Here is a 26,439-nt window from a genome sequence, read left to right as displayed (position 1 = left end):
CTACAAATTTGGAATTAATGAATGGTTTGCTTCTGCTATATTCTGCACAATTTCCTTATTTCTAAAAACATTTATCTTACTAAAATATGAAACAGAGTCAATCAGCCACAATGGCTGTCACTACCATCTCATGCTGCTACAAACACTTGGACTACAGTCTCTCCTCCCCAGCCATGATGCCACTGCAGGTAGTGCAAGGAATGGGATGCTCCAGCTTTTGTGATCACAGGTGCTGTTATTCCTATGGATCAACCCCCTCAGTAAGCAGCAGTGTTAAACGATAAAGAGGCACTATCAGTCACTTACCATGCTGCTGATCCCATTCTGGGGCATCCCTCCTAGGTCCTGTCTTCTAGATTTGAGCTGGTGAACAGCACCAAGGAGGGAGGCTGCTGTCTGTGAGCTCTATCTCGCTCCCCACTTCCAATTGTTTCTGTTTCCCCTTTTTCTACATTTTTTATTTCTTCTATGGGTACAACTGTCTTCACTTCCCACTGATGTCAGCAGTCCTGTCATATATAGGTGTGTTCACAATTCCACTGCCTCCACTTAGCACTTCATAACTCACTGTGCTCAGTCCCAAAGTACAGTGAGTAGTAGCAACACCAGCAGCCTTGTCTGGTAACATGTACTTAGGACGACAGGGAGATTCGATTACATCCAGGCAGGAATGTGCCTAACTACTTGCAGACAGATGTATGGCACAGAGCTCCAGGCAGTGATACAGAGCACCAAGACCCAAACCAGCTCCTGTTTGATCTCCACACCAGCCAGGCTGGAAGCAAGTCTCCCTAATTGCAGCTCTGCATTCCCACTGTTCTGCAGAAAATGGCAGATTTATAGAAGAAAAGGGATAAACATGGGAATTACTCTGAAACCATACAGTTTTGGTTCCTAGGAAAAGGTAGATCATCTGAACATCTCCATCACTGATGTATCAAACATACTGGTACCACAGAGGGCCTGGTAGCTGACCCTGCACCCTACTTTACCCAATAAGTTTTCCTCCTTTGCTGAAGGAAAGAAAGTAGTTTGAAATACTCTGTTGATAACCAAAAATACATTAAAGCTTGTAGCTGCAGGTTTTCCTACAGATCAACATCATTACTTTAAGGTAACACTAACAGGAGATGCAACAACACCAAACAATGCCAAATTCTCACAACCCAGGATAAATTAAGAAAAAATAAAAGGTACCTCCAAGACAAGTGGCTGAACATGGAGTGAACCCAATATATTCCCAGTCATACAGCACAGTGCCATCTCCAGCATGAGGAAATTCTGGCGTGTCGGGCACAGGATCACTGTCACAGGAGGCCTGGTGGCAGACTCGTTCTGTGGGGGGCCTCTCATCCTCACACTCCTCCTCGGGCAGCTCCACCTCGGTCTGGGTGAAGGAGAGAAGGATCCGGCACTTCACCTCTCGCACCTGGATGCCACTGCCACACGTGGCACTGCACGGGGACCAGGGCTCAGGAATGAACCTGCAAACATCGCAGCGCTGTCATTGATCCCGTGCAATTGTGCCTGTGTGTGCACAGCCAAAACACAGCCAACTAGCACAGCAACATGGGGGCTTCTGAAGCTGCTCATTGATAAAACACCCTGACAACTTCCCACATTTCCCAGGAGCATCACATAAGGAAAATGTCTAGACACAGTACCAGGGATACCACAGAAGTCTTAAAAACACAAACAGATATTGTCTTTCAAACTTCTTCAAGTCAGTCATTTCTGCTGCATAGCAAATAAATTGTTAGATTACTATGAACACCTACAGGACAATTCTGGGTCAGAGAACCTCACAATTTTATGAAAGGGTCAGAAGTCGATAAATGGGTGTTTATACACAGACCAGAAAATACATCAGAAAAAACACATCAGAAAATACATCATACTGACGCTTAAATAGAATGTACAATCAAGTATCTTAAGTCTCACACTTGACTCTCACATCCGAGACCATTCACCAAAATTCACACAAGAAGATGTAGGAAAAGAGGAAGGATCATGAGGAACAGGGAAAGCTATATCCTTTGCTGTAGCCTTTGCTGAGGAAAAAGGAAAACACCTAAATCTTTTCTCAGTCTCCTTCAGCAGGGAAAAAAGGAGAAACTCCAGGAAGATGCATCTGTACAATATAAAATAACTCCCCAGATACACAGACATGGGCATATGCCAAAAGTATATTTGAAATCTGCTTAAATCTGAGAGGTCCTCACCTTATGTCATACTAATAATCAGCAACCAGAGAAAAGAAGGTTTTTCAAATGGAGCCACATCCAGTGCACACCACAGCAGGCTCTTCTCTCATCTTCAATAAAGAGGTCTAACTACTCTACAGTCCATCATTTTTATTAGAAAGCATTTATGCCCCTGATGAACTACAATAAAATCTTGTTTTACAGGTCATGAATTTGTTATAATATTCTCTGATTTTGAGGGTCACATTAATATCTGAAAATAATTTTCAAAATGGCACTAGAGACAAGGGGTTGGATTTCATTAATAAAGTTGTCCTGGGTGGCTCTGGGGTGTACTTTATGAGAAATCAAATACAGAATTTCCTTGAAGTTTTTTTCCCCTATGAAAAGGCTGCAGTTGGTCTTTATTATATGTCCAAATGTAGCTGATGATCAAAACACCAGTGGGAGATATAGGAGGATAATTTGACCAATGTTAAAAATGTATTTGGAAAGAAAGATCCAAATTCAGATTCAAAGATTTGGCCCTTATCTTTGATAAAGAATGATCTTTCCCTTACTGCAGGAAAGCTGCCCTTACAAACATAAGAACAGTTGTGTAAGACAAAACTCAGTATTTACACTCTGCATACACAGTAAGCACGGAAAAATGTCAACAGTGTGGTTTGATTCTGTGCACCGTTTATCATCTTGCCAATAACTTCTTGCCAGTATACACAGAGGAAGAATCAAATAGAAGAAAGGAGAACAGATGGCTGGATAACCTGTAAGGATTCTCTAAGTCAGTCCTTGGGACAGTCACAAAGGCTGTGATTGGGACAGACCCCAAAAGTGACTTTTCCTGTGGAAAAGACTTTCCAACAGAGGTTAAAAGATTAACTGGTTATTCTTTAAGGAGATGTCAATGAAATAGCTTTACAGCTCTGTACAAAGATAAACATATCTAAGCTCTTCAAAATTTCCTTGAGCTGTCTCAGAATTTTTGTTAGAGCTCAGTGGTCCTCACCAGACCTCAGGAAAAGGCACATTAGCCCCAGCTCCCCTTAACACCAAGAGCTCCCAGTGCTCATCCCTTCACAAGCCTGATCACCTTCCTGCATGGCCAGATTGATGTTATCAAGTATGCTATCAACCCAGTGCATGGCTGTGATCAAATCTGAGCAAATGCCAGGTGAGGAGCAGCCCAAGAGCCACTGAGTCCATGGCACAGCTGGTGGGGTCAACAAGTGTCCAGATGCCTCTGATATAGACTTTAGTGAATATTCTGTGGGAAAAGCTGCAAAGGAAGGCTTTCTCCTTTCTCCAACAGATACAGTCAGCTTAATCCTGGAACATCAGATCTCAATCTTTTCAAAGACAGCCATGCAAACTACCTAGAGTGGCAAAATCACCCTCATCCAAGGAAATGCATGAGCCTAACTCAAGCATATTAGCTGTGCTTTGAAGACAACAGGATGACAATGAGTTCAGAGGAAAACTTGTGCTTAAGTGCTTTATTGGATCATGGCCAGTGTGCACAGGCTTAACAGAATGATTACTTTCTTCTCCTTCTGTGTAAAACAAAAAAAATAGGCACATTTATACTTACGTGCCTAATTGGAAAAATAAAATTGATGGACTTTTATAGTTGAAAATAGTTGGTCTTCTAACCATACCTAAGTTTATAGTCTGAGAGTAATAACTTCTTTTGGTAAAAGCATGACAGCAGCATACCAGAAATTAGTGTTAGTTTTGTGTACTGTAGTTGAGTGCACTTAAACATTCCAAAAATAATGTATCTCGAAGACATTCCTTTGAAATCCTGTATAAATTAAAGGAAATTTTGAACCACAGCAACAATTTCACTCAGCAACCAACTGATTTATAAAGAAACTCAGAAAATTCTAAGTATTTTTTTCCTTGACTTATAGCAAGCCTATATTAGAATTGAGCTTTTCCTGTTGAATATTAGTGTCTGGTATTTTTTCAGTGAAGTGCAAGATAAAAAATGAACACACTAAATACTTTTTATTTTACCTTGGCATTTGTTAAACTAGTCATGTGACTATTTACCTACTGAAATCCTGCACTATAAAACTTCTCCAAGGATGATCATGTTTAAGTCACACTAATTTCTTTCAACAGATGCCAATGGAGACTGCTAGTACAAAAGAAGAGCAAGGAACTGACTGAACACAGAGAGCTGATTTTTATCTAAATTTTGAGTTCAGGCAGATGGGGCTTTTTTTATTTTTCCTTTATCTTGAACATGCAAAAGCAAAGCCTGTGACAGGTCATTAAAACAAACTCCACCAGACTCCTCTTTTTATTAAAAAAAAAAAAAAGAAAATAGGAAAATGCAAATTTGAGCAGGTACAACTTTTTATAATCAGCTTTTTTACCCAACCATTCTTCCCAATGCTACATTGAACTAAATTTCTCCCATGCCCATCTGAGCACGTATAAATTATGAAGACACTTCACATGCAGTGGAGGGCACATCCATGCTGCAGTGTTATCAGTCTAGCACTAATGGAAATGTGCATTCACCTGGCACATGCTGTAAAAGCAAGTGGAGGATGACCTGAGAAATGAAGCAGTGACCTAAACTAATGATGATTAAACTGGGACAGAGCAGCCCAACTCAAGCAAATCAAATCTGAACTGAAAACTGAACTCAGTGTGGCCCTCTGCAGCTTACTAAAGACTTGAAAAACATGGCGTCTCTTAATTTTTAATTTTCTTCATGCAGTTAAGACAGGAAATGCCTAAATTATGAGAAAAAAAGGCAGGTCTAGCATTATTTGCAGTCCTAATGCACCAAGGGTCCTGGATAAAAGTCTAAAGAAGCACCTACAATGTGGTTTCTTACTGAGCAGAACTTCCATGGTGCTGGCACCCTACCCCTCCCTGCAGCACCACCCTTGCCTGCTCTGCACAGCCACACTGCTGCTTTACCAGCCTCAAGGGTAACACGGTGCACAAAATCACCAGCTCCTTTTGAGAGAAGGAGCTGTGGGAAATGGGTAATTCTCTATCACCAAAGGCCCAGAGGGGACATGTCTGAAAATTACTCCAATGCAATAAATGGAAACCTTTTTGAGGAACACTGCATTTCACATCACTTTTTAGCTCATATTGCTGAAAAAATATATCAGTTTTTGAAAGCATTTTAGTTTTTCCCTAAGCAATGACAGAGAAAGGCAGCTGAGGTGTCTGTTTCTTTAACTTACAAGTAATAAAAAAGATGCAAGAACTTGCTGGAGCTTCTCTGTGAATCCCACTGTAACTAAGAAGGCTCGAGGGAAGAACATTTAAAATAATGATTGGTATCAACTGTCATCACATTCCACAACTGAAAACTAAAAAGGTCAGACCTACATTTTTCTTGGCCTCACTTTAAGGACAGTCATTTTTTATTTTGCTAATAATAAAAAAAAGAAGCTTTTGAACATTCCCCCTCTATGTAAATTCAGGACACCAGCCGTGGTAGACCACAGAGGCAGAAGTATTTATCTTCCACAAGCTACTTTTGGCATATCCATCACTTGTGGCTTCTAAAACACAGCTGCATTTATTCTCTTATTCATTATCAACTAAAACATCACACAAAAGCATAGAGAGAAAGTTGTCATAAAAGGATGGACTAGAAGTTGAGACTTCATATTGTGGTTTAAATTTGGATGACAAGAGAACAACTGAAATTAAAAGTGATTGCATTTACCAAGGAAATCACAAGTCTCCTGCTAGGCAGAGGTGGGCTGTGAGTTATCACTGTGCCATGTCTAAATTACAGAAAACAAAGTTAAACAGATCTGAATCAGAGGGAAATCTTGTTATAATTTATTCTGGGAGCAGGAACAATTTATTGTCACAGTTTCTCTTTAAATCTTAATCCCTGCCCCAAAAATCTGACTCCTCCTGGAAAGCACCAGAGCAGTTTGGGCATGAGGTTTAAAGCACTGATGGAGAGATTCTGTGGTTGCAAACCATTATTGTCCACATGACCCACAGACAATCTGCAGAAAGGAATGAAGTCAGGCAACAGCTATTTCTCATCCCTCCTCACTTGCCAGCTCCCTTAGGAGACTAAAGAGCAAGCAGTGGGCAGCAGAAGACATGAAAATGAAACTCATGGGGAATCTGGTTACAGTGCTAGAGCTGGGTCCCAGGAGAGCCCAGAGTGGGGTGCAGAGCATCTCAGAGCACCTCAGCACAGAGAGGGGTGAGGGGAGCCAGCAAGAGGTGGCTGCAGAAACCTTTCAGACTTAGGTGAGGATGCTTCTGGAAATGGTGAAGGGAAGTCTAAGGACAGGATGAGGCTCGTGAATGAAAGATGGAAAACATCTTAGTCTCCAGAGTAAGCGGAGAAGAAAAAGGCCACAGTGGAATGTATAATCCTATATTCATTCATCTAGGAAGGATGAATAACTGCTGTCATTGTCAGGACAAGGTACAAGGCAGCCCCAAACAAGGTTTCCAGCTCAGCTTTGTTCCATTCTACATCTCCTCTGAACCAGCAGTGCTCTGTCCCTGCCAGTCCTCCCTGATTGTTCTGTCAGACTGATGCTGGAGGATCCTAAAAACCCAGAAACTGCATTAGCTCATGGTTGCCACAGCAGGACTTTGTAATGCTAGAGATAATTTTCTTTATAGCTTCATGCTGAATCCTCTCTAAAAGTGATCTCATGTACCTTCACTCTGCTATCCTGACACTTAAAAGGCACATTTGATTGCATCATCCCCCTGTGACAACCACACTTTATTTTTATATCTTTGCTACTACCCTGTCTGAATTCAGGGCCACTGATTTGGAGAGTGAAATAACCCCTCACAGTAGGTTGACACTTGACTTGAGAGGCTAGAGCAGTGAAAAGTTTAAACTACAGTCACCATAACTATATAAACACCTGTTTGGCAAGAGGTTTCTTCTGTGAGTCATTGCAGGTGTAAAGATTTTATTACTCATGGTCACACCTGTTGCTGCATGTGTGCCAAAAATCAGGAATTGCTTGATGGAAGAAGAAAAATAAGCATAAGGTACACTCTGCTATCAGGGCAATATAAATCCAAAGCAACTTCATTAAGCTCATCTAAATTATTTCAAAATGACATTAGTACAAAAAGTGCAGAATTCAACACAGCACAATAAAATACTGTTCAAAATCTCACCACATACAAAGCTAATACTTTCTAGAAATTTAAATACTTTAATGCCTATATATTGAATATATTACACATAAATAAATACGTGTGTGTGTGTATAAGAAATGTACACAGGGGATATAAGGAATTGTGTGGATGCCCTAACATATTAGGGTCAGGAACAAGTGTAGCTGGATGTAAATTGTGCTTTCATTCCCAGCACTTGCAAGGCTTAACCTCATCAGTTTTTAAGAGGACTCACAAAATCCAGATGTTATTTCACACATATACACACGTAAAATAGCACAACTTACCCCCATAGATGCAGCTAAGCACAGAGATCAGCAGGTTTTTCTCACTTTATGCATTGGTCTCACCCCCCAAGGAAATCCTGGCAACCCTACAAAGCACCTCTTAAGTTTTAATACCACCACTACATTCTTGAGGTAACAGCTATGACCGGGATAAAACTAAAGTTTTTTAATTTATTTCTGCTGAAGCATCTCCACATGCATTAATTAGGGCTTAATCAGGCTAAAATCCAGATCCCTTTGAATTCCTGAATGATATAGGGGCACTTTAACAGTGTAGCTGTGTATCATCCAGAACAGGAGCTCCAGAAGCAAAGTTACTGGGATGTAAAATTAGGAACAGCTCACCACAGGACTCATCTCCCATGGAGGGCCAACCGTCAAAGCAAACTGCACAGCAACAATCATTGCAGAGGTCTGCAAAACACCCTGGAAATGTTTCTTCACTGTAAAAGGCTGTGTACTTACGTTGGCTCTTCTGAGACTGTGATGGTCTCTTCCATCTCATGGGCCTGTTTAAACCATGGCAATTTTGCTTCCACTGGACTTTTTTCTGGTAGAGGACAAAGACTCAAAACATTCAGTAATTTCTCCAAAATCAAAGCAATATGTAAATGTCAAGCATTAATCATCTCAGAATTTCACAGTTGACGTTGCTTATTGATCTAATGCTTTTGTAGATATACAGGATAATAATGCAAAAACTAGTAGAAAATTTCATCATGCTGTTTGAGCTCCATTCTTTGTTTTAAACTTGCAGAAATGGAGAAGGAAAAAGGAACATAGTTTGAGTATAACTTAATGAGCTGCTGAGTCATATTGAGAATGCTGACACCAGGACAGCACATTTAATTTAAAACAAACAAGAAAATCCCAGGTGATACTTATGGAGTTTCAATCCCATTTCAAGTATTATTGAATACTTGAATACTTTTCATTCCCATTTTTCCCCATATTATTGAATCCTTTTCATTCCCATTTCAAGTATTATTGAATACTCCTCCTCCCTGTGTTAAGTTCATTAATTCTGGTTTTCCCAGTTTGACCAGACTGTATAGATTTAGTTGGCACGTTCACTTCACGACAGTCTGCCCACATTATCAGCAAAAAATATCAGCAGGGCACTTTTACTAGCACCAATAATTAAAGTGCTCGTTTCTGCCAAAACTGGGAAAAAAAAACCCAACCCCTAGTAAACTCCAGCTTCTGGCATTTCTGAAAAAGGTTACCAGGGGCTTTTAATTCTCTGGACAAAAAAAAAAAACCCGCGAAACAACAACAACAGAGCCAGACGAAAGCCCGGTTACCTTTTGGCTTGTAGCAGGGCACTGGCACGATGCACTCCTCCTTGATGTGCAGCTTGAGCTGCGGGTTGCAGCCCCCGACGTGCTGCCCGCGGTGGTCGATGCACAGCACGACGCGGTAGCGCAGCCCCCGGCCGCAGGTCACCGTGCACTGGGGACACAGCAGAGCCCCTCAGCACTGCCCTGCACCGCTGAGGGGCTCGCTAAGGTTTCCCCACTGAGATGCAAGGGTTTGGCCCTGCGTCGCTAGGCGGGTAAGGAAAAGGTTGGTGATGGGGGGAAAGGTCGAAGTTTTGGGGATGCAAGGGGGTTTTTTTGGGGTTCTGTGAGGCTTATCTGGCTGAAATAAGAGTGGCTGCGCACCGAGAATGCACTCTGTCACAGTGGTGATTTTCAGTCAAGGCTGGGTCAGGGGAGCTGCATTTTCTGCACTCTGGTGGCACTGATGTCATCTAGATGAACTAAGGAATTACAGGAGTGCTGGCCTATCTGGCTGTATCAGATAACCACAGCCAGGACAAGCTGGCTTAGGCTATTGTTACTGTAATGAAAGGTAAGAACGCTGGAAAATCACCCTTGCAGACTTGCCAGCCCCTGAGACAGACATGCCTTTAACTATTACAGCCAGTGAAATACTACATTTATCAAGAACTGAGACATAAATGACCTGACTGCAGAGGGGCCTGACCTCTGTCTCTAACTTGTGCATGCAAAGCAGGAATTCAACAGGCACAAGGAATTCTACATTTGCATTTTGCTCCACACAGACACGTTAATGTTTTGATTATCAGGCAGAACTGCTCAGAGCAAACTTTTCCCAGTACTGTTGATTATCTTTCAGGGCTATACTTTTCTAATAGTCCTGTGCTAGTAAACAAATGGTAACACAAGACCAGAGGCTTTCTTTAGAAAACAAGACAGAAGGTCCAAATTACTTCTCTACTTACTTGAGACCACTCCATTGCCACCCATTTAGGACAATCAAAAAGATTGCAGGTCTGAATGACTTTGGGCTTTGGGGCATACATGCATTTCCATTCCTCCACTTGCAGTATCTCTCCATGGATGGTCTCCTCTACACACACAAAACTTCTCCTCTGAATACCACCTCCACAAGAAACTGAACATGCAGTCCATGGGTTATGTTCCCACCTGAAAAAAAAAACCCTCATAAGGCTCTTTCTTATTCCACTAACCTCTATTAAAAATGCAAAATATTGAGTCCAACCTTAGTGTCAATTAAAGCTTACTGGTAGTTTAGTTGTTGGATTCTTACCACATACAAATACATTGACTCTCAGACCTACCTTGCATTATTCAAGGCTTAAGTTCATGTGCAAAATCAGAAGTAGAATTGCAAATGTAAGCATATTTCAAAACATAACTGAAACTCTTATACATAAGTTAGAAACTGTGAATATACTGAGTTTAAATACTGGAATGAATTTACTTTCAAATAGTCTAAATCATCTAAATTGAATACTTTTGACAACTAATTTGCATGATCACATAGACACTTATTACCATTGTCAGAGACCAAGAAGCCCCTGTATTTAAGATTGCATGAAGTCTGAAAGACAAAGACAAATCTGGATGCCCTTAAAAATGTGTTCCTGAAGGAATTTTTATGGGATTTCTAATACTTTGGGTCAAGCCAGCCATTTCATACCAAACTGCTTTCATCCATAAGGACTGTGATGAAATTAAATTGTGGCAGGTACCATTTGGCCGGTCCTGACTGCAGTTCTGCAAGAGTTTCCCACCCTCATTAAAATTCCATTGAACGACCTTGTATTCACACTTTCCAGCTTGCTTCAAGCAAAAGGCAGCTGCTCATCCATCTCAGCTGCTTTGGCTCACTCAGCTGATTGCTCCTGCAGCAGGGCAAGGCACAGATTAAGGAAAATTTAGGATTAGAAAAGCCTGTGAATCAGCAGAGCTCTGGGTAGCAGCCTCCAATAGAGAGATGATAAACAATCTGCTGGGAAGAAATATCTTCAAAATGGACATCTATTCACAATCTTTACAATAAAGATGGAAAATGTTGCACCATCTGAAGTGAGAAGGACATGGAAGTTTTTAGGCAACAAACTCAGCTTCATTCGCCTCTTAGCATGAATCCACATTTAAGCAATTACCTCTCAAAAAACCCTAATTTCAATGATATCCTGCTCCTCTCAAATTTAGACATAACAAGTTTCTATTGAAGTATTTGTCTGTAGGTTCCAATGACACCCATACAATATCTCCTCACCCTTTACCTTCCATCTCTTGCTTTCTTTCCATCACCCTCCTGAATCAAAGCCACAAAATCAATTAATCAAGAGTAATCAGCTTGGCTATCATAAAGGAAGTTATAATATCAAACTCAATGAAGAAAAGGCCAATAAATCAAAGGTAAATTTAAGCAATCTACTTTTTATGATGCAGCAGGTAAACCAAGGACACTTCCTATTTTAGGCAATTCATTAAGCTGCCTACAAAAACATATTAATCATGCTTAAGCTCAACAGAAGAATAAATATGAGCAAGCCATGGGACATCAACCATGGAGTATACACTCAAAAGCATTCTGAATAAAGCTGTGTCCTGAGATACTGATGTCAAATCACAATAACAAAGTGCATTTGAAGAGCAAGAGTTACACTCTTCTTTGACTAAAAGGAATGGCCAGTGTTAACTAATTTTCTTTTTAAAAATCAGAAACTAAAGAGCAATTAACCATTTAATGAATTAGCAGCTCATGGATTTATAAATGTAAGGCTCACTGTGCTGTATGTAATGTAAGGCTTGCAAGTGTTTATAGCGTGAAGTTTTATAGTTGTTTTTCTTTATCTCATCAGTTTCAAACACACTCCAGATCCCATACTCCCACAAGAATTTTCAAGATGGAGTGAGGTCCATGGCTACTGGGGAAAAGGGGGGTCTTGGGCAAGCAGTCAAGGAGATGCTTTCCAGAACCCACAGCTGTCAAGGGATCCTCAACAGTCCAACAAGTCTGAAATAAATGGAGGCAGTCCAAAAGCTTTAAAAGAAAATTTTCATCCTGGGAAATTTTTCTATTTATTTCAAAAGAATTCTCCATCTGTAAAAATATTTCAGTGGGGCATTTACTACTGTAGCCACAGGAGAACCCTTTCAAGATCTTGTGGTGTGCACCACGACTTTCCCACAACTTCCTCGTGCGAATGGGAAAGCAGTGGTGCACTCCACAGGGCTGCCAGGCAGCCTCCACATGGCCCTGGTGCTGTGGAGGAGGTGAGATGAAGGAGGTGAAGCAGCCTGCACAGCTTTGCTCCAGCCTGCATCCAGGACCTGGGGTTTCCGCCCGCTTCGCAAGAACAGTCCTGGGTCAGCATGCAAGAAACAGGCAAGAGAGGAGGAGAAAGCAGAAAGCACAGGGTAATGCATTCCAGCTCCTTGCATGCAACAGCACAGACAAATCCTGCTGCACTGAAGCAAGACTTGCATCCACACTGGAGCAGAGCCACCTCCTCCTGCGGGTAAACAAACTTTGAGCTGCTGTTTTCTTTCAGCAATTCCTGCAAGAGAAGGTGTTTCTATGTCTTTGTGGTGTTTCCTTACGAGCCCTCCCAGTACAACACAGCCCATTTCCTCTCTCCTTCCTGCTGGCACCGGCTCTGAGCCCTGCTTGGCTGCCTGCTGTTTTACAGCCCTTCCTCTGAAGCATCACCCAGGAAGACCATGATGCTTTCTGACAGAGCACACCGAGGTGCTGAAATGAGGTGGGACTGTGCCTGTGGTTCTGAGTGTTTGAAATAAGAGATCCTGCCCACAGCTTTATCACAGACATGATCTATCTCACCACAGTGTCATGCAAACGTGCTGAGCACAGTAAAGCACAGAAAGGGGGATTAAATTTCTCTTCCAAGTGGTCTCCAAGCCTTAAGTGGTTCAGAAGATGAAATACTCCTGTAAATACATTAAGCTGAGTTCCAGGAGAGATCTGAAGTACAAAGGCATTGGCAGAAGAAATGGAAAGGGAGAGACACACAATATAATTAGAAGACTCTACAGGATAAAGGTACAGAGGAAAAAAATCCCCATCTGTGCATGAAAGCCAAAGTACATCACAGGACAGCAGATCCATAAGGACAAATTGCTACAGAAATAAACTATGACATTTATATCAGCTGTAATCAGTAGCTCCACTAAGCTGTGCAAGTCTATGATTTCATTCTTATTACTTCATATCTTTACTTCTTTAGAAAAATACACATTATTCATTACATGACATAATAAAGCAGAGGTTCAACTCACATAAATATGCAACCAACTCATCGACTATAATTCTTTACATTAAAAGCAAATGTGACTCAATACTGTTTAATCCTAACATTCTTTCTAAAACATCTAAGGGTTCCTGAGAAGTTTTAAATCCTTGTAATTGATTCAGGTGTTAAAAATTTAAAAAAAAAAAAAAAAAAGTAACAAACTGTTCTTTGATGCCCTAACTTAAGGAAACAGATATTTCAACAATTTTGTATTTTGAAAGTGATGTGCCATCTTTGATGTCAATAAATAGTCTGTAGACCGTAGAATGTAAAGAGGAGAAGGATCAGTCCTCTCAAGAGAAATAGAATTTCCAGAATCCTGTACATCACAAGGTCTGTTTTATAAAATCTCATACATTGTCAAAAGAAAAACCTTTCAAGACAAGAATTCATACATGCAGTTTAAAGATGATCTTCTCTGCACTAAAGCCAGAGAAGGCTGAGGGGGACAACTGTTTATTTTAAAGACTTCACATTGGTATTTCCAAGAAGAGCATATTAACCTCTGACTGTTAAGCTAATCATCCAGAGCACACTAAAATAAATCACAAGATTCAGAGATGTTTACAGGACTCTTGTAAACTTAACCTCCTGTATAAAAAAAAAAAAAATTAAATCAAAATATGTCCCATTATCTTAGTACTGAAGTAGTGTATTTGCAGTGAAATTGTGCTAAAGCTGACAGATGTGCTGTCCTGCTTATACATACCGAGGAAGTGGCTGGAAGTGATCATAGGGCATGATTTCTTTAAATCCATCACTGTCAAAGAAAATAAATATTGCATCATTACTTCTCATACCCAAGACTGTACATCAAGTACATACATTTATGTGATCATGCTTGAAGTAAGCAATTCCCAATGTGAAATGCAGGAATCTTACTCCATTACACATGAGCCTTATGGTGAACCTTATGACTTGAATAATCTTACCTTTTCTGCATGGATAAAGAATTATTCATACAGCTTCTCTATTTCATGCCACCATAAAATATTAAATGAGCAAGCCTCCAGCAAAGAAATTTATTATCAGTGACCCTTTAGGTGTGTGTTACTTCATTAACAAAAAGATATTCACATACTTCTATCTGTAACAAACACTGCTGAGGGACATGAGTGTCAGTGAGTGTCAGTGAAATAAATACATCACAAGATTAATTCTAGATAGGTTCTGAATGCTGCTTAGGACCCTTCTAGAGTTTGTTTGAAGTGCATAGCATAGAGCAGGTATAAAGCTGTTGTGGTGCGATGTAGGTATTTAATTCCAATATAAAACTTAACTTCCAATGCTAGGAAATACGGTATTATATGCAGTACTACTTTCCTTGTCCTGACTGTATAAGCCAAATTTGCAAGCTAAAATATAATTACACCCTTTCTTTCCCTAATTTTCCCATTCCAGCTTTGGAACATTTGGCACCCATTGCCATCAAGTATTAGTGAAGTCTTTCTGCTTCATACAGTCATCAACTCTCCAGGAAAAACTCTTGGAAGTCTGCACATCTATAACTGTTAGAGGTCACTATCAACGATTATGTTCAACAGGAATGAAAGGAAATGGACAGTTTAGCTATAGGAAATGAAATCCATTGAGAGTGTTTCCTTTTCTTGCATATAACTCTAGCTCAGCCAGCTGGCATATTAATGTGAGGTTCTGGGACTTGATACTGTGATGTTATTTTAAGATTCTTTAGCACAGCCAGGAAACCTCACCAGACAATCCAAAAGTTAGTTTGAAATACTGTAGTGCAATTCAATACAGTTTATGTGTACTGTAGCCTTTAAAATTTGGCACTAATATCCTGTGGTGTTTGTACCAAAGGATATTTACTTGGAATGATTTTTTTTAATGCCTAGTTTTTAAAAACCCAAACAAATAGGCCCAAGCTTCAATTATTAAATTGTCAACACTACAGTAACAATGAAGTACCAAACTTTTATGGTAGGCAAATGAATAAACCAAGTTAAACCATATGAACACTTGCACTGACTGGAGCTTCTGTCTGGCTGTTGACATGTTCTGAATGGCAGTATCAATAAATCCAAAAGGAGGCAAACTTTCTGTCCTCCTCACATAGACTCACAAGATCCTCACACTAGTGCTGTACTACTCTGCAGTAGACAAAGCAGAATTAGCCCTTTAGCAAACTGATATTTGCAATATCTCTATATAAGCAAAATCTTCTATTCTGCAACACTAAATAACTGCCACACATCTACTGGCAGAGATATCAGCCTTTAACAATGCAATAAACAACCAAGATTAAGTAGCCTTAAAGGTAAAAAGAATTGAAATTAAGTAAATACAATTCCTGCTTCCTTAGTAACTGCCTGTGTCACACACAGATTTGTTTGCCATGCAGACCTGGAAGGGCAGGGATCCATGTTGCATTCCTTCAGCTTGGGCTTTGGCTTCTTGTTTTCTGGGTGATAATGGCAGTAATGGTCAGGAACAACACGCTTCAGACGAATGTCCACACACTCAGCTGAATTGAGCTGATAACCTAGGGCAGAAGCAAAGTTGAATGTTGTTAATGGAGATAAAGTAAAACAGCCTTTTCTCCCCATAGAATTAATTTTCTGTCTTACTCTTTTTTGGTTTGCTTTTAAACAAGGAAACAGGAAATGCACAACCAGACCTTCATTTAAGGCAATTCAGCACAGCAGTTATATTAACTTGTCTTAACACTAAATGAGTTTCCAGCTCTTTATTACACTAATTCTAATAGTATATTAGTATATTCTAATACTAATGCCTCTACTATTCTAAGAGTAGAGGCACACATATTTCCTTCTGATGCAGAAATACTTGTACTGCACCAGCTCACCTGTCAGAAAGCAAAACTATGAAGCCATATGGCTCTAGCACATGTTCCACAATGCATAACTGCCCTCCTCCAAGGAGGAGTTACCAGTATGTTGGAGAGCTATATTAAACAGTCATTCATGCTAAAAGAAATAAATACTTGAGACAGAAAGCCAGAGGAATTGAAGATGGGATCCAAAAACATTGCTAAGGAACTGTAGAAAACCAAGAAATAGATTCAAGAACATTCCGAGTTGAAGAGCCAACAAAAGAAGACTTGAACTAACTACTCAGTGAAAAACAAATAATAAAATATGTGTGGAGACTGGTTGCAAGAAGGGATCTGGGTTTTATAAACCACTAGGTTATTTTTTGGCTAAGAAAAAAAAGACTCATTCAAAAAAGCTTACTTGGACTTAAACTGAGGAGAGGAGGATGTTCTGGTATGTGCAAAGAAAAAAAGTTTTAGACCACAAGAATTAAAATCAGACCGAGTCAACAAACTAGCAGCACAAGTCCCTGTGCCTACTGAAAATGCTAAGTATCATGTGTCAGTGGCTTCAGTTGTGTGTCTCTTGGCTGATCCAAAGTGTCATCATGCATGAGAGTGATAACCATAAAGAACTAAGCAGTTCCAGCGCTCACAGCATCTATGTTTCGATTCTTGCAAGTACTGAAAGGACCCAGAAGAAATGTCACTTGCAAACAAGAGAAACAATTTTTAAACACACTTGCTCATTCCAGCTTGACTGTGCTTTCTGAAATGCCCTTTCCAACATATGGAGATTACAGAATTAAAGACAAAGCAACGTCCCAGTGAGGAATGGCAATGCACTAATTCCAAATCTCTGTAGTGAGGAACCTTTTCTTTCACTGCCAGTACCAGATGCCAAACAGACAATCTGGACACTAAACCCAGATAAATCTAAGATAATAGGTTAAAGCCAAGCAGCTGCAATACAACTTCCCTGCATGCCATTCCTAACACTACTACTGTCATAGCTGCTCAGTTTTTGTGCTTCCTCAGTTCCTGCCCTCCCTGAGGACTGCCAAGCCCCTCTGACAAAGGTACCAGTTTTATATCATAGGCAAGCAGCCACAAAGCAGGGCTTTGAACACCCTGGATGGTTTCAAAGAGATTGACATGTAGCTATAATTTTCAAGCCATAACAGCAGTCTGAATAAGGCTGGATTTGAGCCAACACCTTTGAAGGTAAATATCTCCCTTGGGCTATCCAGTGTTTACATGCAGTCCTCAAAAGTAACTGTGATGCTTTATACTTCTTCCCTTGTCAGACAAGTTAAGGAAAAAAAAGTTATAAACACAGTGTGATGGAATCATCAGAGGATATGCATTGCCACTCAGAGCTCCAGCAAGGATCACACTTCATGAGGCCAAGTATCTCATAAGATACAGTAGTTTCCTGTGGGACTGCATATCAGACACATGTACTGTCTGCATTTCAGATCACGGGGAGGTGCAAATGCCAAAATGGATGGTCCTTCAAAAGATCCCCAGACTCTGCTTGTACTTTAAAATTTCTCACTCTCTTTATTCATGCCCCAAGTAACTATTTAAACCACATTTGCACTCTCCAGAAAATCCCTGTATCGCTATCACCAGGGTCCTGCTCTGTTTTCCAGGTGACCTGGGGAATGCTGGCTGAAGGGAAGCTGCTATCTGCAGTGTCAAACACTCCTCCTACCACGAGCTCACACTTTTTTTTGCAGAACCAGACATGACAGGCTGTGGGCTGGGCTGGATAAGCAGAATGAAGCTACACTTCATCTAAGCTGCAGGGCTTAAATCAGGAGTAGATGCTACAATACCACATGTGCTGCTCTAGCCACCATCAGGACTAAATGTCTAAAATCAGACAGCCAAAGGACTGATAGCAGATGTTCTAGAAATTGTATTTACTTATTCTGCCTTCTGTATAACTAATTCCTCAACTAAGTGTTCTAAAATTCACCCTCATGTATACTACTGAGGCTAGAGATACTTTTTCACCTCTTGATTATTCTTAATTTAAAATCTCATCATGTTTCTTTGCTTTCTTTCCCCAAATATCCACTATGAGCTGCAATTTTCCATTTTGAATTTTGTATTTTTATTTCTTAGTTAATGTTCTTACTCAAATGAACATCAGCTATGGAAAAACATGATTTCCAGTGACAACATGTAAAAACCTCTATGCTGATACCAGTTTAACCAGCCTAGCTGCTGGTCTGTCATTTATTTTGCTGAGAAATTTCCAGTGTTCAGGAAAGCACAAACATCTAACCACTAAAAATGCAGAACAAAGGTTGTAAATCTGCTCCTTTGAATCTTGAGCTGTTATCACTGCTGAAGAATTGACATTACTTACCTCCTCCACATGTCACTGTGCAGGGGAAGAACTCTGTCTGTCTCCACTGGTGACTGATGGGTTGATAGAAGAAGAACTGAACCACACTCTCTTTTGATCCAGAGTACCTGGTCTGAAGAAATTTCCATTACAACACACATGTACACTGTGCTCAACTGCTCATGCCATTTCAAAACAGAGGTCATAAATAATAGCAGTGCAGAGTAAGATGATGACAGACAAAAAACTTCTAGAAATTTAGAGTAGCCATCAAATTTAAGTTCCCAATAGCCAAATATTTAAATGTGATTTGTTTTTTCAAATTATTCAAGGCATTAATGTGACCATTTGATTATCTATCCTCAAATAGCAAAGTTCTTATCTGTATTCTTTTGGTTTATCTCTTTGTTAACAAAAAATTTGAAATTTACTGCAGAAAGAAGTCTAAAAGTGATCCAAGCACACTGTCAGGCAAGTCTAGCTGCACATGGTACTGGAGATGCAAAAGGAAAACAACTGAAATTCTATTTCTACAATGTGCAGGTAATGACATGCAGTCTGACAATACTGAAACTTCTGTCACTTCCAATGGCAAAGTGTATGAGTGCCTTCCTTTGGCAGTCAAATACTGATATGCTCCTACTTTTAAATATCTTGATGTGTGATGCAAGCCACTGGTTTGTGTTCTGGACAGAAAAAAATTTAAAAGGATTGGAAATGGTCAGTGGCTGGATGAGCAATGTCTGAGGGAGATTGGAGGTGCTGCTGGAAGCAGTGCTCAGGTTCAGTAGGTGGCAGTCTGCAATTGGATTAGCACTGCACAGGGTCACACTGTGACTCTTCCAGCAGTATTCAAAACAAAAATCTTTTACCATAAAAGATCCTGTGGTACTTCCCACCACAGGAAAGATATTAAACATGTAACATTTTAGTTTATCTGGATTTTCTTGGCATAAATGATCTCTGGACTGTAATTAGGATTTCTATCTTGCTAGCTAGAAGATTTTGTTGTATTGCTACAAGCTGATGGACAGCCACCACTGTACTTGCAATGTACTTGCAATAACTTTTTAGATTTGTACATTCACACACCCCACCTTGATAATGAAATCTGCTCCAAGAGGTCCCTGGATCTTTATAATTTCCCTGTCTGTGCTCTTCTGAAATTCAACAGTTGTATTTTCAATGACAAATGTTCCAGGTGCATTGAAACTGTGCTCTCCCTTTTCTCCTTGTAGTGTTTTTGACTCTATAACTAAAGAAGAAACATGCCATTAGTAAACTTAAACAGCTTTTTGTTTTCAAGAAAGTCAGAAAGTAATGTTTACAACTTTGCCTTGCAAGTCCCAGCTGCATATGTGCAGTAAAAACACACCCAGAGAATCTGTGAGAATATGAACTGCTTCAGATTATAGCCTGATAGATAATTGCAAGACAAGTCAGTACAGGAATATCTGTCTGAACACACTATTCTTTCATACCAGAAGCACTTCTGAGACAGTTTTTCCTACACCAAGGGCTCTGTAACACTCGATATAAGCAAAAACTTCAGCAGGGAAAGCTGAAAGAAACTCAAAATTGATAGAATCAATATAGAGAAAAATACCTCATACTTCCATGCTACTCAAAAGCCAAGCAATCTGAGCAATCAGTCTCCAGAGAAGCCTGAATGGTGCCAAACCCACCTGACATTCACCTCAATACCTGAATCACTGCCCCAAGATCCCTAACTCAGCTTTGAGCAGTTCCCAAGTGAGGAAGGAGCAGGGCCAGGAGGTGGGCAGCTGCAGGGACGGCCCTTCCCACAACAGCTGGCGATGAAAACCCTTTCTGAATTGTTCTCCACTCCTTGGAAACAGATTAAACTAACAGCCCACAGCCTCCAGAAGACAGATGAAGCATTTTAAGATTAAATCACTTCCAGAAAGCTGACTGAACTGTAAGTGGACAAAGCTAAAGGAAGATATTCATAACCAAGGTAGAATTCTGGGCTCTGTGTAGTACAGCGCACAGGCACAGCAAAATGCATGACTTGAAATAGCCAGGTCTGGTTACAATCTACCAGAGCACAGCATGAGAAAAGCATGAATCTCAGATGAGCTCAGGCCAAGCTAAAAGGAATCTTTTGATGAGCTATAAATACCCTCTTTCTCCCACTACCTTTCCTTTTTTGGTACTTTAAACAAAGTTACCTAAGTCAGGCTAGATCATTTAGGTTAAAAGCATCTGGTTTTACCTGCACTGAAAACATACTCTGAGTGCTGAAACCCATCATTAACTGCTTTCTTCCTTCATATTTTTTAAACAAATATGCATTCTGGAGCACTCCAAAAAAGAGAATAAAGAAATTATAGAATTAATTAAATTCCTTGAAAACATACCACAATTATCCCAAGCTTCTAAGCATTAGGTTCCACTGCGCTCATAGGTATAACAAAGATCACATACATGGCTGGAAGGAAGTTTCAGGAAGGATTTGTTTCTAGGAAATGACTTTATGTTAATCACAGGGTATGAATCTGGTGGTGAATAAACTGTACTTTGTCAAAGAGAAAACATAAATCTCTGGGAATCAGTGTGCCCCACTGACCAACACATTCCATTAGGAACAAATAGATATAAACTAATCCCAGAAAAAACAAGTATTTAGATGATTACTACATATTTCTGTTTGTCACTTTTAGGGAGTTTTCCTGTCCTGATTGCATTACAAAATAACCCTTTAAAATATACGGAACTCAGAATTTTTGGTTTAAGCTTCTGCAAGCCTTGATCCCAAACTTTATGCTTAAATCACAAACACTGCTTAAAACTAAGTAATAATGCATGGTGCCTGTTATTGTCTCATTTTTAAAAATAAGTGTAAAATCAAATCTTAAGTACTTCCAACTCAAAATAAATTCAGTAAGATGCTCAGAAGTCCAGGATCCTTTTGAAAATAACATTTAAGACATTACAATCCAGCTGGTGTAAAAAGATGATGAAAATTTTTATTTGGCGACTTCAACTGCATTTCTGAACAGTCTTTTTACTACATTTTTAATTAAAAAAAATTTTGGATGTTTTTCCAAGAAGAAACCAAGAATACTGTTCAGCAACCATCAAGACAGTAACTCCCAGAGAGCTGACACGTTTACATTAGAGCTACACTAGATTTGGATGCAAATCATGTGTTTATTTGCAAGGTGCAGCTATGGAGCCACAGCCTGTGTCTCTGGAGGTGACACCACTGAAGCCCAGAACTGCTGCTCAGATTTGTCCTGTGTCACACAGGGAGATGAGGAGATATTCCCCAGCACAACGGATTACATCTGGTGCAATGCATTCCTGTGACACCAAGCATTTTGTGTATTTAACACTTACATAACATAATGATGCTTATTGGTGAGGAATTCCTCCCTCAAAAACTGTTCATTTATTGACTCAGAGAAGTAACTGAGAACACAGGTTTTATCAACTGGTTTCATGACAAGAAAAGTATTCACCAAATGTTTCTTTGTTCTGCAGAGTCCTGTTATAGAACATACCTGGGAAGTTTGACTTCAGGAGTAAGCTTCCCCATCCTAAATCAATTCCTTGACACTCCAGATGTGAAGAGTCACATGGACAGGGAAATCTCTTGAGTGCTCACCTGTTTCTGTGCCCAGCAAGACAACCACCAGTGCCAGAGACCTGTAACTATCTGTGTTTAGTTACTTTCCCTCCCTTGCCAAAAATGGCAAATGCCTCGCCCAGCTTTGGGCAGAATCCCCCCATTCTCCTGGTGGCAGGAAGGAGCAGGGCAGTGAGGCACAGAAAACTCTCTGCAGGTTCCTCCCTGTGCATGAAGGAGCTCCCAGGGAAGCTGCTCCTGCTCCCAGTGCAATAAAGAACAAGTATGCTGCTGCCCAAAAGCTGCTTCTTTTCTGTGATTCATTTGTAGGTAGCACAAAAACAAAACGTTCTTCTCAAAATGCAAGAAAAGCAACACCGCGCTCCTCTGAGCATCTGTCAAAGGCAGAGCAGTGCACAAACCCACTGCTAAAGGCTGCCACATGATGCAAATCTCTGTGAGCAGAGAAAAAATTGACAAAAAGAAAAACATTTCAGTTCCTTTCAGTAACGTTTAACCTCCCTAAGTTCACGAACTCAGTTATCTAGCATTAGCCACTTGTAAAAATATTAGCTTCTGGTTTTCCTGTTTCTTCTGCTGGAGGATTAATTTCAGGGAACTTTCAGTCTTACTTTTGATTCTAATGCTCTTAAAACAACTACTAGAAAAGCCATGATACAGTCCAAATCTAAAACAAAGCCAACACAATGAAACATTTTATTCAGACCCATTTTTTGTGCTAATTACTCAGTTATTTTCCACCAAATCTTTCACCAAACCCTAGCAGGCAGAAATACAGAGGGGCCATATTTGTTAAAAATCCAAAGTTGCATGTTGATCAATCTGCTGCCTGTTTAAGTGCCCAGAAACACAAACAAAGCACTTATTCTAACCAGCTACAAAGAAATGCAGTCCTTGCTTATACACTAACTGCAGGTTGCAAAACAATGCTCAGAGCATTTGTTCCAAATCTGTTATGTGCTACATCTCCAACCACATTTCCATTTTTGATTAGTCCAGCAGCTGTGCTTTCCTGGAACAAGACCAGATCATAAACCCAGGATGAAGCCCCACTGAACACAAGATAAAGGGAAAAGTGCCAGACACTCCAAAGTTCTCTTCAAGTTTTTGCTATTGCTGCTGACTCCACTTGAAGGACAAATATATACTGGCAACAGGAGGCAGTATAAAACTTTAACAATAAGTAGTCCCTGCTTCACCTGTTATATTCAACTCATTGCAAGCCAGGAAAAATATCTCTGACAAATGGAACCTGTAATAGTAGATGTTTGGTTTTTTTTTTTTTAATTCTGGCTTTAATTCTACCAGCACACCCACACAAAAGTTGATGAATTTGCAGCAAGGGATCATTTGGTATTTTCTGTTAAGTGACAAACACCCAGGAACACGTACAGTGGGAGGGTGGAGAAACACCTCTGGGGTATCAGCTCTTGGAGACCTGGCTATGAAGCCAGAAGCAATTCTCACTTCCCTCCCCTCAACGGCTCTCAGTTGCTTTTTACCTCTGCAATTTTAATTTTAGGTAAAAAATGTCTAAATCCTTGCAGATTTTCAAACAGATGTGCTGGTGGAAGTGGTTAAGGGAACATTTCACAATTCCTGTCCAGCTAGAGAGTGAACTAACAAAGGTGATGCCAAGCCACAGCTTCTTTAGAGAACCACCCTGGGTAGGAAGCCAGGAGCACTCTGTACTCAGTTACTGAGCTGCTGCTGCATTCCTCAGGAGCTTTCCAGAAATCCCCCAAGAGCCACTCAATCTAGTACTTTTTCCTCATACAAAGCTGAAACAACAACTTCCTTCTGCAGAACTACTTAAGAAAGTCCAAGAGTCCTGACCTGAACTGGTCAGGATCACTCCTTTACACATCCCCTCAACAGTTTTAAAGGAATATTATTTATTTCAATATAAATTCAGCTTTGTACTTTTTTAATATAAGTAGTATATCTAGAAGTTATTGAGTTATTGTCACTCTGGAGCTGTTCTGAAGAGGGAGTTTTATTTCAGTTTTTTTCTTTGAAAGGATGTGACAATATATTTTGGAAAAGCAAACAAACTGATGAGCAATTTTCAAATAAAAAGTATTTTTTACTTCTGTTTACATATCTCAGACCTGAAGTTCTTTTTATTTCTATGATACAGACTGTATCTGGATGAAAAAATTGTTCAAAGTTAAATGAATAGTTTATCTCATTGCTTGGTATTCACTTACCATTGAACTGAAACCATCAATTCTCTAGGCAAACTAGGCCTACGGATAAGGAAGTTGCCATAAATACTGCCATCAGCCTTATAAGAAAATATTGGAAAAACAATGGTCTTAGAGAAGAACAAACTGTTTCTCATTGGTGGTATGCAATGAATAAAAGAATTACATGGAAGCAAGACTTCTGTAGTCATTCACCCAACTTCATTTGTACCTAGATCACTTGTCAGACGCTTAAACAGAAATCTGAGGCTGAGTTATGCAAGGGTTGTTGGTTCACATAATCCTCTGGAAGTTGGTTTTTTTTGATGTTGTTTAAGAGTGTACTGTACTTGAGAGGCTTTATATTAGTTTAGATGGAAGGAATAGAAACCACCTCTATGTATTCTATTTCTCTTCACCAAGTTAACTTTCCAGTGTTCTCTAGGATTATCTCCAGGCTGGATATTAAAGATGGGAAGAGGAATCAAGGTATTGAGGTCATGATCTTACCCATATTTTCCAAAATTTGGATGAGTTCAGATACAAGGTTGTGTTTTTATCTTCTGCCTATGTATAAATACATAAAACACTCAGTCATACCAAGGTGTGCTGGTCCTTTCAGGGTGATTCTCACACTCCGACTCCCATGTGGTACAGCAATCACAGTTTCTTCCCCTACAAACATGAAAGAACTGGTTTAGAAATTATCTTTCATCAGGGAATTTGTACGTCACATAATTAGACTGAAAACCCTCAAATGTGTCTAAGAAAATATTTCACAGCTTTCACAGTTTTTCTATTAAAAATAATATGTTATTTTATTAAGTACAGTGTACTGAGTCTGTTTGATATGTCATGCAACTATTAAGACCTATAAATGGACTTGTAAATCTTGCTTTCTCTTGAAAAATAATTTGCTATTAACAATAACAACTGAAATGTCAGTAGTGTATTAGGAACATATTTACACTCTGCTGTCCTAGTTGTATTTTCTAATCACTGAATTGACATAAGGAATCTGCTAAGTAGTCCTTCCCCCTTACCAAAACCTGCAGCTGTTCAGTCTCATTTTGCCCACACCTCATTTCCTGCTGCAGGTCACAACTTTAATAAGTGGCAGGACTTACAGGAAATAAATCATCTACTTAACACTAACCCTTAACCAATTACAGACCAGTTAAGAGCAAATATATAATAGCTATAAGGTACATGTTATAAGGGTGTCTGCATCTAACATACCATATAAGATCATTTCTTCCAGTAAGAGGCTCAATTTAAAATGAACTATAAACCAAACCAGCCCCCAACAGGACATATCAATACAAAACAGCTTTTGGCTGCCTGAAAGGCCTCTCCATATATAAATGTGCAACACACTTACTTCAGTGCATTTTACAAAGGCAGAAAGTTATTACTTCTCATTTCAAATGTAGGAAATCTGTGATTTGCCCAAGCAAACTGAATTACCAGTCAAACCAACAGGCTAGAGACCCTCATGCCAACAAAAGCAGCGCTCTCAGGAAAGGGATACCCACAGGGATATCCACAAAAGGTAGAGCGAAGCATCCAAGGAGCTGTCACCCATTTCCATCATGGCCCAACTGCATCCCTTCTGCAAGGCAGGCCCTGCCACACGAGCCCTGTGCAGCTGCACCCTGCACAAGATGCTCTGCTTGGTGATGAAACTAATGCACATTCAGCGGCTGCTGCAGAGGAAGTTCCTTTTTGCAGATTCAAAATGAAATGTGTGTTGAAAGTCAGTGAGACACCGGCTCCAGAATTACCCATAAAATATTTAGAGGAAGAATAGTTGAGTTTAGTTTTAACTAAAAAAATAGTTTAAAAAGGTTTCTTTCCACTTCAAACTGGACCCTTTTATAGTAGATGCTAAATTATCAGCTTCTGGTTTACATCTCCTTAGCATAAGTATGATTTCCTGCCAAATGTTCAGAATACTTCAAGCAAATACTGCAATTATTTTTTCTGAAATAAACACCTTCTTATGTTACAGTTTTTATATCGTCAATTTCTAGGAAGGACATTTAAATATAACAATTTATTTTGGATGTAATAAAATATGAGCTTTATTAATTTCATTCTTGTGTATTCCACCAGAGTGAAAAATACTACAGTAAAACAATAATACAACTAAGGAGTCCTGGAAAAAACATTAACTACCGAACCACTTAATATCTTTTTGCATCTTGGTTTTTCATCAGAGGAATTGCTAAAGATATCCAGGAGGTAGT

General features: G+C 39.8%; 1 protein-coding gene across 4 annotated transcripts in view; it reads right to left on the bottom strand.

The window, feature by feature from the left end:
• The window catches only part of ADAMTSL3 (ADAMTS like 3), a 170,126-nt gene that overhangs the window by 40,052 nt on the left and 103,635 nt on the right, over positions 1-26,439 (bottom strand). For all 4 annotated transcript variants that reach the window (XR_010029627.1, XM_063169807.1, XM_063169804.1 and 1 more), the window contains exons 8-16: positions 24,791-24,865; positions 19,489-19,646; positions 18,413-18,524; positions 15,603-15,741; positions 13,948-13,998; positions 9,891-10,095; positions 8,947-9,094; positions 8,108-8,192; positions 1,198-1,484 (exon numbers count right to left, since the gene is read on the bottom strand). Coding sequence is in view for 3 of the 4 variants with exons in the window: in XM_063169807.1 (XP_063025877.1) it covers positions 1,198-1,484; positions 8,108-8,192; positions 8,947-9,094; positions 9,891-10,095; positions 13,948-13,998; positions 15,603-15,741; positions 18,413-18,524; positions 19,489-19,646; positions 24,791-24,865 (1,260 nt within the window). In the remaining variant the exon portion in view is untranslated. The remainder of the gene's footprint in view (positions 1-1,197; positions 1,485-8,107; positions 8,193-8,946; positions 9,095-9,890; positions 10,096-13,947; positions 13,999-15,602; positions 15,742-18,412; positions 18,525-19,488; positions 19,647-24,790; positions 24,866-26,439) is intronic.

This window comes from Melospiza melodia, chromosome 15 (assembly GCF_035770615.1).
Source record: "Melospiza melodia melodia isolate bMelMel2 chromosome 15, bMelMel2.pri, whole genome shotgun sequence".
In the NCBI taxonomy this organism is placed as follows: Eukaryota; Metazoa; Chordata; class Aves; order Passeriformes; family Passerellidae; genus Melospiza; species Melospiza melodia.
This window is presented reverse-complemented; position numbering and strand designations above follow the sequence as displayed.